The 12,631-nt window shown below is 38.5% G+C and overlaps 1 protein-coding gene across 1 annotated transcript; it reads right to left on the bottom strand.

Annotated features, from left to right (window-relative positions):
• Window positions 1-11,620: 11,620 nt before the first annotated feature.
• On the bottom strand, window positions 11,621-12,211 carry LOC138879316 (uncharacterized). Its single transcript, XM_070158922.1, has one exon. It carries the CDS (start codon window positions 12,209-12,211, stop codon window positions 11,621-11,623), a length of 591 nt encoding a protein of 196 aa, XP_070015023.1.
• Window positions 12,212-12,631: the final 420 nt, after the last annotated feature.

Below are 12,631 nucleotides of genomic sequence, written 5' to 3'. Positions count from 1 at the left end.
TTAGGGCACCTATTTGCAAATAACTCTATTTTACTATTTTGCGTCATCAAAGATTGGATAAAGGCTCAAATTACCTCAAAGAGAAGGCGTTAGGCACTTTTCGAGGTCCATAACTATGGGCCCCAACTAAATTTTACACTGCATAAATAATATAATTAAGCTAGGTGATCATATAAGAGAAGAAAGATATGGAAGTTGAATGTTCTATCATAATAGGACCCATAATAATTACACTATATGAATGTTCAACACAAATCTTTAAGATTACGAGAGGCAGTGAAGCGAACTGAATTACCAGCACTGATTTTATAGGCATGCTTCTTAGGCAAATGATAGTTTCCTATATGCATGATTTCTAATAGTTGAAATATATTTTATATATTTTATCCCTGTAGGAATATCGTCTAAGAATGATAATGCTACGAAGTCACAAAGTAGTTGATTGGTTGATTAAGATCCTACAAGCATAATATCTAAAGGAGCAACATGACAGAAGCAATTAATTAATTGATTAGTTTAGGTCTTATAGTCATGATGTCTAGATTGACGAACATATGTCGTCGCATCTCATAAACATGTTGTCTAAGTGCACAGTAGTAACATAGAAATAAGTATGGCAAATACTTTGGATTAACACGCTTGGACAATATGCAAGTGAGGTGTGTGTAATCCCTATAGGCATGATCTCTATTAATATGCAACATACTGAATGAAATAACATATAAGTCATGCTGAACGAGATAACAAACAAAACGCGTAGACCCTATAGTCAAGTTTTTTACCCCTTTTATATAAACAATAAAATACCCCCACCCCTTTCATTAATTTTACCATTATTAGTTATTACAAGTTATTACCGCCCAAATAAAAAATGCAAACAGAATAAATAGCCATAATCCCAATAAGACTCCTATAAGCCCAACACAAAGTAACCCTATGATTTTCTGGGCCTTCAACAGTCTTGCTCTTCGGACCACTAGCATGCCCAAATTTCAAGCTCACAAGGATAACTAGAATGCACTTGAATCTAGCATTCAAGGCCAGCAACACATATGGGCCATCGAACCAGGCCCAAACGTGAAGATAATTGTCTTGCTTACCCAGTAACCAAATGACACAAGTAACAACTAATGAGGAAACATGGACTTGTTAAACATGTTATCCCAGAGATAAAGAAGCACATGAATAGGAATAGAACAAAACTCTCAACAAGATTTCCACAAACATGGATTTTAACAGACATGGTGCGTAACTGATTCAATAGGAGTTCATACATAAAAGATTTAACAGGAAGATCTAAGGTAAGTCATGCTTGAATGTATTCCTACAAAACAATCATATAGACATATTTCCGTGGGGGATAGAATAACTAGAAGGTATTCATTTAATTCCAAAGAAACGACAGATTTTGGAGGTTGATCACACATGACAAGTTCAGTTATGCATCCAGGATTACACAAAGGCATTAGACTCAAGTAAATTTAACACTAGCAGGCAGGGTTTCACCATGATAACAGAATTACAGTAAACATTGACCAATTAAAACTCTATTGGGGTTCACTACAGGTATAAGACATAAGTCATGCTTGGTCTGAAAGTTTAAATAGTATTGGCATGCAAGAATTCATACAATCATGGATTAATTCTACGGAAAGTTAGCAGTTTGTACATGATTGCACCAAGTGCGATATATAAAGAAGGCATGGCCACAACTAATTTGTAATAAAAAAGGACTTCTTGAAAAGCAGGTAGACTAGTAGGCATAGTCGAAATAGATTTACAAATACCCACTTGGTTCAAACGTGAGAGACTTAACACAAGCATCTCAAAAAGGCTCAAGAGTTCTAAGGTGCTACATGGATTCATGGAAGATGAAACAACACAAAATTCATGGTGAATATGAAAGTCAGGTAACACTTGCGAGGGTCAGAATTTCCAATAGGCAAAGAGTAGATTGTCACATAAAGGCTGGATGCTGCATTTCACCTTATAGACTATAAGTGGTATTAAACAACACAGAATTGAACTAAGCATGGAACACACATTAAAGCTCACAATTGGCTGGCATCACAGTTAGGAATTGGTCACATTAAAGTATCAGATATATTAGAACACATGAATTGCTCTGTCTTAAGGATGCATTGAGATAAATTCAAGGAGAATAGCAAGTAAAATGAATTCGAACACACATTGGGGAAAATATGATTGAGAGAGCCAAAGTCAAAGTTAAAAATTAGACAAGTTCGGATACTAGGGAAGCATAGAGTTTCAAGAATAACATCAAAATAGACAAGGATACGATGAATAACATGTTGATTTATAAAAGTTTCAAGGATATAGAAATACGAAATAGGAACTCAAGCGAAAAAGAATGAAATTGCATGGGCTAAAAGTACTTACCAGTTTCTAATTGAAAGCAAGTATACAAAAGAACAATTTTGCAATATCTCGAATGCTAGTAGCAAGACGAACAATAGAACCAAAATCTCAGTGCGTCAGAGTTCCCAAGGGTTTCAGATGAACCTCGGGCAGTGCTCGCGCTGAGAGAGGTCGAATAATTGAATTTCAGTGGCCTTGGCTTTCAGTTGGACAAGAACTCAAGTTTTAGAATAGTATAGGACGAGTGAGAGTGACAATAAATTGATTAAGGTCTGTCTCGGGGAATTCAGGGAAGGTTTATATAGTAGTAAATTTAAATGAAACAAACAAGGAAACTAGGTTAATCAAACATAATAAAGGAAATAATAGCATGAAAATTTGATTTAGAATCAGATTAGGAGAAAAATCAGGCAAACCCTAATTCAAGATGGAGAACCAAAATAGTTAAAGATCTCACCGAATCGGACCCATATAATGTGGTAGTGAATGTATCAAGTGAAGAACATGGCGATAATATAGAATCAAAGTCGAACGAACACCCGTTGATGAAATTCCATAAATAATTCAGTACCAAATGCATTGTAACATTGAGGATATGGTAAGAATTATTGTGTGCGCAAAAAAGGAAAGGAAATATGTAAGATTTTCATGTAATATTGGACTGGGAATGGGATTCAAATGGGGGCGGCTAGGGTTTCTCTCAATGACGAGAGGATTGTTTGAGAGGAGTTGGGGACGACTAAAGTGGTGAATGGGTCATTAGGGTTTGGGTTTGGGGATATAAGGTGAATGTGGAATATATTATGGGCTATTGATATTCGATATCACAGTTAAGATTAAAGGGGAGGCGGGGCGATTTAAAATTTGGGTCCTTGCCAGGTTAGGGATAATGGGGTCGTTTGGCTTGGGCCTGGGTTTTAGTTCGAACCTATATTGTGCTATAGAATTAAATAAACGAAAATTAATTAAAACTTTATAAAAATTAATTTATAAATAATAAGATTATTACTTATGCAGTAAAATGATTGAAAATAATAGATTAATGTTATAAAAATATAAAATATTATTTTGGTGTAAATAATCTAATTTTGTATAGAATATAGGCTATTATTGCAAAATTGCACAAATATTTAAAAAATGCAGATGTAATTATATTAACTAAAATAAAATATTATAAAGCATATATGTAGGTGTAAACAATAAATTTGGATGATTAAGTCATCGCAATTTAATTTGAAAGAGTAGTTAATAAATGTTTGAATAATTTATATGCAAGAAAATTAATTTAAAGCCTTTAAAATTACGGAAAATTGCAAAATGTACTTATATGACTCTTGTAAATTGGTGATGATGCAGGAATAACATTTTATAAGTATATATGATATTTTTAAAATTATGAGGGCAAAATTGGGTATCAACAGTTGCCCCTATTTACATGGGAATGATGAAAGAGTTATCGGGTAAAGAAAATGACGACCAATCTTGTCCGAAATGAGTGGGGATGATTTGATTTAAAAAAATGGGGGCAGAACCCTGGTTCCTGAGTTGCCTACATATCCATATTTTTATGGGAATCAGGTCATGTGTAGTTCTAGATCCAATAGCGAACAAAACCGATGGAATTGTCATAAGAGTGGTTGTCTGTTTCGAAGGGATCTTTTGGACATGATAGTGTCATGAGTAATGGATAATTTCAGGTGGAGTTTGAACGTTACAGATGTATAAGGCAAATATTTGAGCAGTTGTTGGACAAAGGGTAATCAATTGCTGATCGTCGGTTATGTTTGAGATGATTGAAGGATGTGAACATCGTGAATGGAAACTGGAGTGAGGATTGCTCTTGTTCGTAGAACGGTTACCTCCCGAGTTACCTGCAAAACTTAAAACATGATGCACACAAATATATATAATCATTGCAGAAATTTAAACATGATACAGATTTCCTTCGGACCATGAGAGTCATCTTTCGGATGATGAGGATGATGTCCTTAGACCATCACGTCCTGGGCCATGAAGCATATGATAAAGGATTTGCAAGCCATGGAATGGTGTCCTCGAGCCATGAGGATGGTGCCTCTATGCTATGACGCCTTTGAATAATAATATACAATTTCGAGAGATCCTCTGGCCATGACATGATATCTTCGGGCTATGAGGATGATACCCTCAGACTATGATGCCTTTGGAAAATATGGCTATATTTCAGCCCATGAAATATAAGGTGATATCGATCGTTTGATAGGGGAAATAGGTAATACTTAGTTATATGCAATAACGAGACAAGACAAGGATTAGTCTTGTATGAGATGAGGGCAGTGGTTAGCCCTATGCGAAGAAAGGAGACAGTTCTTAGTCTTATGCAGTGTAACAGAGATAATGCTTAGTCTCATGCGAGGGGAGGCAATGCTTAGCCTCATGCAATAATAGAGGCAATGCTTAGCCTCATGAAAATGAAGGCAATGTTTAGCCTTATGCAATGGTGAGGGCAGTGTTTAGCCTTATGAAAGGAGTGGAGACAATGCTTAGTCTCATGCAGGGAAATGTTGTGCTTAGCCTTATGCAATAATGGAGGCAGTGCTTAGCCTCATGTAAGGAATGGAGACAGTTCTTAGTCTCATGCAAGGAAAGGAAATTCTTAGCCATATGCAATGGTGAGGACAATATTTATCCCAATGTAAGGAGTGGAAACAATGCTTAGTCTCATGTAGGGAAATGCAATGCTTAGCTTTATGCAATAATGGAAGCGGTGCTTAGCCTCATGCAAGGAATAGAGACAATGCCTATTCTCATGCAATAGTGAGGGCAGTGTTTAGCCCTATGTAAGGAGTGGAGACAAGGCTTAGTCTCACACAAGGAAGGCAGTGCTTAGCCTGATGTAGGAAGAGTGATGATAAAATGTCAGAAGGAAAAGTGATTCTTAGCTTGACGTGTTTGGCGACTTCTGTCGGTGTGAAGAAATTGATCTCATTGTATATACGTGCTTGCAAACATGTTTGTTATGTACCTCGTGCCTACATTCAAAGAAAATTGTGAGTTTGAGGGGGGGGGGAGGTTGGTTCATGCCTTCGATTCTTTGTTTCGTCTTTGGTCCTTGTCTTGAGGTCTTATTTGAGTTACCCTGGGTAACATCTGCCTACTAGAGAAAAAATAAAAATTTCAAAAATATGCATTTGTGATAAATCGTTTATATAATAAATGAAGTTTGTTCAAAATGTTTGATGATGCATAAAATAAATAATGTTTGAATTGGAAACTGTGACACATTTTGAGACATTGCAACCACCTCAACTTTCTCCTCAAAATTCTTCCCCAGTTTATATGCATACTTCTGGAGATACACTTCTTGGTGATCCTTGATGAGATCTGACAAACTCGTAATCTTACCTTGGTTTCTAACCATAGGGGGATAAGGATCTTATTATGATGTAACCGAACCTGCAGGGCTGCCTACGTATCCCCTCAAAATGGGAATCAGGTCAAGCGTAGTTTAGGTTACATCAAATGGAAAGTGCAAACATAATCTTACACATAATATCTCTTGACTGTGTCCAAATTGATAGGTTTTGGCGATATCTCTCCATCCATCTCTGCAAGTATAAGTGCTCCTCCTGTCAGTACTCGATGAACCATGTAAGGGCCTTGCCAGTTGGGTGAGAATTTCCCCTTTGCTTCATCTTGATATGGGAATATTTGTTTCAGCACCAATTGCCCTGATGTGAATTACCTCGATCTAACTTTTTTACTAAAAGCCCTTGCCGTTCTATTCTGGTAGAGTTGATCGTGAAACACTACATTCATTCTTTTACCATCAAAAAGAGCCATTTGTTCATATCGATTCTGTATCCATTCTGCGTTGCTGAGCTCGGCTTCTTGTATGATTTTTAAGGAAGGAATCTCTACCTCGGCGAGAATAATGGTTTCAATACCATAGACCAATAGATAGGGAGTTGCCCCTATTAACGTACGAACTATGGTGAGATACCCGAGCAAAGCAAACATCAGTTTTTCATGCTATTTCTTGTACTTTTCCACCATTTTCCTCAATATCTTCTTGATGTTTTTGTTGGCGGCTTCTACGACTCCATTCATCTGCGACCTGTATGCTATAGAATTCCGGTGCTTGATCTTGAATGTTTCGCACATGGCTTTAATCAGATCACTATTGAGACTGGCAGCATTGTTAGTAATGATTGACTCAGGTACTCCAAATCGACAAACAATACGATCCAGGACAAAATCTGCTACGACCTTCTTAGTCACAACCTTATAGGAAGCGACTTCAACCCTTTTTGCAAAGTAGTCTATAGACACCAAAATGAACCTGTGTCCATTTTAAGCAGCGGGTTCAATTGGTTTGATGACATCCATGCCCAAAGCAGAGAAAGGCCAGTATGAACTTGTTGCATTGAGTTCGTTAGGTCTCACTTGTATCATATCAGCATGTATCTGGCATTGGTGACACTTTTGAACATATTTGATGCAGTCTATCTCCATAGTCATCCAGAAATATCCTGATCTTAATATCTTCTTGGCCAAAACGAAATCGTTCATATGAGGTTCAGAAGTTCTGGAATGTATTTCTTCGAGCAATCTAGATGCCTCCTTGGCATCGATACATCACAACTAGCCTAAATTAGGAGTCATTCTATATAGAATTCCTTTACTCTAAAAGAAATGGTTGGACAATCTTTGAAGTATGCACTTTTGAGTGTGTGTAGCCTTCCCTGGGCATTCTCCCTTTTCCAAGTATTACTTGATATCGTTGAACCATGGATTTCTGTCAAAAACTTTTTCAACATGAGCACAATAAGCTGGCCGCTTACAAATTCCTATTGGGATAGGATCCATGAAATTCTTGTTTGGGTGTTGTATCATGAAAGACAAGGTGGCTAATGCATATGCGAACTCATTCTGAATTCTTGGAACATGTTTGAATTCTATCTTTGTGAACCTCTTGATCAATTCTTGTACACAGTGCAAGTATGGCAATATTGTAGTGTTCTTGGCATCCCACCTTCCTAATACCTGGTGTACCAATAGATTAAAATCTCCGATTACCAACAACTCTTGAACATTCATGTCGATGGCCAACCTAAGTCCCATGATGCGGGCCTCATATTCCTCCATATTGTTGTTGCACGAGAACCTCAGTTTTGCGGATACCGAATAATGTTGACCGATTTTTGATACTAAAATAGTTCTGATGCCCACTCCCTTGAAGTTTGCTGCTCCGTTGAAGAACGTCCTCTAACCATTGTATGCTTCAGTGATATCTTCACCTACAAACGACACTTCCTTGTCAGGAAAATACATCTTCAAAGGTTCGTATTCTCCGTCTACAGGATTCTCCACCAAGTGATCATCCAACACTTGCCCCTTGAGTGCCTTCTTAGTCAGATAGATGATGTCGAACTCACTTAGCAATATCTGCCAATTTTCTAACTTACATGTAGGCATAGGTTTTCGAAAGATTTATTTTAGTGGATCCATCCCTTATATGAGATATATAGTGTATGCACAGAAATAATGTCTCAACTTCTGGGCTATCCACCTCAAAGCACAGCAGGTTCATTCCAACAAAGAGTACCAGGTCTCGTAAGGTGTGAACTTCTTGCTAAGATATTATATCGCCTGCTCTTTCCTCCCTATTTCATCATGTTGCCCCAAAACATAGCCAAAGGCTCTATCCAACACGGACAGTTAGAGCACCAGAGGTCTTCCTAGTTTTGTCAGGAAGGGCGGTTTAGATAAATACTCCTTAATTTTGTCGAAGGATTTCTGTAATTCTTCAGTTCAACTTGTTGCAGCATCTTCCTCAACATCTTAAAAATTAGCACACATATCACCGTTGATTGTGATATAAAGCGGCTGATATAATTGATGCATCTTAGAAAACCCATCACATCCTTCTTGTTTTTTTGGTGGTGGCAAGTCCTAGATAGCTTTGATTTTTGACAGGTCTAACTCAATACCCCGGTGGCTGATGATGAAACGTAGCAACTTTCTGGCAGGGACTGTGAAAGAACATTTTGCAGGGTTCAACTTCAAATTGTATATTCGAAGTTGATCGAAAAACTTCTTCAGGTCTTCTATGTGATTTGAACTCCTTTTGGATTTGATGATAATAACTTCCACATACACCTCTATTTCCTTGTGTATCATGTCATGGAAGATAGTTGTCATAGCCCTTATGTAGGTGGCCCCAACATTCTTTAAACCAAACGACATCATTTTACAGCAATATATCCCCTATGGTGTGATAAAGGCTATCTTTTTGAGATCCTCTTCGTTCATCCAAATATGGTGTTATCCTGCGAAGCAATCAACAAAGGATTGGAGTTTATGCTTGGCGCAGTTGTCGATCAGTATGTGTATGTTGGGAAATGGTAAATCATCCTTAAGACTTGCTCTGTTCAGATCTCGGTAATCATTACATACTCTAACTTTCCCATCTTTCTTCAGAATGGGGCACAATGACCAGGTCGGGTATTCGACTACATGAAGAACCTTGGCTTTGATTTGCTTGGTAACCTCTTCCTTTATCTTCAGACTAATGACTGGCTTAAACTTTCTGAGCTTTTGCTTTGCCGGTGGATACATGGGATTGGTAGGTATCTTGTGAGCTACTATGGATGTGCTTAACCAGGCATGTCGTCGTAGGACCATGCAAAAATATCCTCATATTCCTTTAGAAACCTGATATACTCTTCATTCTCTGATGGTGATAGATAAATGCTTATGCGAGTTTCTTTGACTATTTCAGAATCCCCTAAGTTAACAACCTCATTTTCCTCTAAGTTAGACTTTGGTCTATTTTTAAAATTTTCTACTTCTTTGACAATTTCCTTAGGTATAATATCATCTTCTAGATCTTCTGAATCACTGTCCTTATGTTGCGTTGTCTCATTACATGTCACAGTCGTAGGTTCATCAGGATATGTAATAATTACGCTAAAAGAATGTAGAAAGATAATAATAAATACGAAAAGCAATAATGCATTAATAAAGCTTAAAACTGTCAACAAGTATGACTCGATGGCTCGAGTAATTATTTCCAAACAAAATACTAAAAATATCTTAATTGCTCAAAACCAATTTAAAAATAAGTCATGCTAATTTTGCTAGGCTACCCAGGTACTCGGTGAGCCCGGGATGGTGCAACGGTCCAGTTCTTGAGAACAACTCCTTCTCCCACTGTCTGAATGGTAAGGTCTTCATACTCTCCTCCTCCTCCATAATTTCACAGTAGCCCATGTCTTCCTCGTCCACAAATAGCTCCTCATACCGGCAAAAATCTCATCTTCCTCGGATCCCCACATCATGTCAGTCTGACAAAATGTCTGATGCAAAAGTGATATTGGTTGTTCCAATGGATAGTAATCGGCGTGCCATGGCGGTGTCCAATCCTGATATTCTTGCAGGTATATTCATACCTGAATCCAAAGATTGTGCCATGATACTTCGGTCGTATGGGTTCTGTGATCCCCTGAAGCTTTCGGCGAAGACCCTTGCCTGGTTCAAATTTCATCCACAACAATATGCTTTCAATCTTATTTCTCCACTATCGATACTTCTCAATTGAGTTTACCCGCTCAATCTGGTGGTATGTTTCTCCTCCCAATTTCCTCTTATTTTCGATGAATGGAACAGTTTGGTTGGAATAGATAGGATATCTTCCGTCTCCATGAATGATCACTTCCTAATGATTCCACACGAACTTCACGGCTTGGTGACGAGTAGAAGCCACTTTCCCAGCTGTATGTATCCATGGTCGTCCCAACAATAGGTTGTAAGTAGCAGATATATCTAGCACTTGGAATTTGACATCAAACCAAGTCGGTCCCATCTGTAGATCAAGGTTGATTTCTCCGATAGTGCTCTCTGAGATCCATCAAATGCTTTCACGTTCATACTCCCCATCCGTATCTCATACAAGCCTTTACTTAATCTTTTAAGAATGGTTAGTGGGCATATGTTCAGGCTTGAACCTCCATCTATCAGAACCCTCAAATTACATAGTGATATGCAATGCTTTGTTGTGACTCAACCCTTCTAGTGGTAACTTATCCTCGTGGAAAGTAATTTTGTGACTCTCCAGTACCTATCCAACCATGTTAGCCATCTCTCTACTAGTGATATTGACGGGTACATAAGCTTCACTTAACACTTTTATCAAGGCATTCTTGTGTGCGTCTGAATTTTGCAACAGTGATAAAATAGATATCTGGGCGGGAGTCTTGTTCATGTGGTCAACAATAGAGTATTTTCTTGCTTGTACCTTCCTCCAAAGATCGTTTGTGCTTGTTTCAATGACAGGCGGCTTAGATGCAGCTTCTTTGTTTGTTCCTCCAAGATTCTCAGATGTGTAAACTCTGCCAGTTCTAGTCATACCTTGTGCAACACCTGTCTCTTACATCTTGGCTTTTCCCTTTCTTCTTGCCTACGCAACATAATACCATGGGATCACATCAGACTTATAAGATTGTGTGGGAACTATCATCACAGTGAAAGGTGTAGCTACCTCAACCTTAAATGGTGCCTATGTTTGAACCACAATCGGCGAGATGGTGACAAGAGGTGTTTTGGGAGTATCTCCTTCTTGAATAAGCCCAATAGATACTTCCTGATCCCATTCCTCATCAGTTTCTATCACATTCACTCCCTTACCCCTATGATCTGGTAGAGGGTTATTACAAACATTTGGTGCAACTTCCTTTGCTTGTATAACCTTAGTATCGATTAGTGCCTGAATCTTGTCTTTTAACATGTGGCATTCCTCAATGGTATGACCCTTCATGCCTGAGTGATAAGTGCAAGTTTTGTTGGGGTTTATCCATTGGGAAGGGTTCTCAACAACAACAACAGGAATATGGGTGACATAACCAGTGACATTCAGTCTCTTGTATAGTTGGGCTATGGGTTCAGCAATTGGGGTGTATTATCTGGTAGCTTTGCTATCAAAGTTTGGGTGTGGCTTTGGGTAATTTTAGCGGGTGGGTGGAGGTGAATGGTATTATGCATGTTGAGTGTTATAAGCATGGTAGGTGGTGGCAGGTTATTTGTATTTTGGAGGTGAGGGTTGATATGTGCATGGGGGTGTTTGGTATGTAAGGGGAGACTTAGGGCCATGGGATACCATCACGACACCCACTTCTTTCTTCTTTGAAATACTTCCTGATTGCAAGTCTTTGTTTGTGGCTTGTAGTGCCTCAAAATTGGTCACCATCCCACTCTTGATTCCTTATTCTATCCTCCCTCCTAACTTGATGATGTATGAGAACTTGTGTTTCTCAATGATCATCAATCTTTCATAGTATTGCAGATCTTGAACTCTAACAAAAAACTTTTTCATTTGTTCTTCTTTAAGTGCTGGCCTTACCTTTGTGGCCTCTAATCTCCAATGAGTTGCATACTCGCGGAAGGGTTCTATCAGATTCTTCTTGAAGTTTTCAATATAGAAAAAGTCTGGCGCATTCTTTGTATTGAACCTAAATTTGTTCATAAAATCTAATGTCATACTTACCCAATTTACCCACATCTTCGGGTTTTGACTGACATACCAAGACAAGGCATCTACTGTAAGACTTTGCATGAACAATTTCTTGCAGATTTTTTCATTCTTACCCACTCCTACCAGCTTGTCGCGGTAGGTTCTTAGATGTACCTTCGGATCACCAATGCCATTGAACATCTCAAACTTGGGAGGTTTGTCGCCCTCCGGCAGTTTTACGCCTGTCTGGATATGCAAATTTTTATAGTTTAAACCCTCTATGCCTTTCCCACCTTCAACACTCCGGACTCTCCCTATCAGTTTCTTGAGTTCCTCTACCATATTTTGAATGAGAAGGTTCTTATCAGTCGGCTCATGTATGTATAGGGTTTGTTGCAGGGTATAGGGTAAGGTTTCCACGTATATTAGGTTGCTTTGATGAGTTCCTAGAACTTGGGTATATGGGTGATCATTGATTGAGGTTTAGGGATCAAGAGTAGGTTGTGGTGCATTTTAAGGAGTGTGATAAGTGGTGGTTTATGGATATTGAGTTACGTGATGGTGGTGTTGTATGGGGGTTTGCACTGTTGGTGGATTAAGGTTTGGGGAGGTGTGGGATTGTGATACTGGTGCGGTGCGGGAGGATTCAGAGCTATAAGTGGTCGATTCTGGTTTTGTGTATTTTGTGGTGGTGTTTAGTTTAAGTGGTTGTGTTTTGCTGGCTGATGCTGGGAGCATGTAGAGTGAGGGAAAGGTTTGCCA

The sequence above is a fragment of the Nicotiana sylvestris genome, chromosome 10 (genome assembly GCF_000393655.2).
Source record: "Nicotiana sylvestris chromosome 10, ASM39365v2, whole genome shotgun sequence".
Lineage (NCBI taxonomy): Eukaryota > Viridiplantae > Streptophyta > Magnoliopsida > Solanales > Solanaceae > Nicotiana > Nicotiana sylvestris.
The sequence above is the reverse complement of the archived record's forward strand: the minus strand, read 5'-3'. Positions and strand labels throughout refer to the sequence as shown.

Excerpts from the sequence above, each read along its gene's own strand:
- LOC138879316 (XM_070158922.1), bottom strand. The coding sequence starts at position 12,211 with ATGGTAGAGGAACTCAAGAAACTGATAGGGAGAGTCCGGAGTGTTGAA.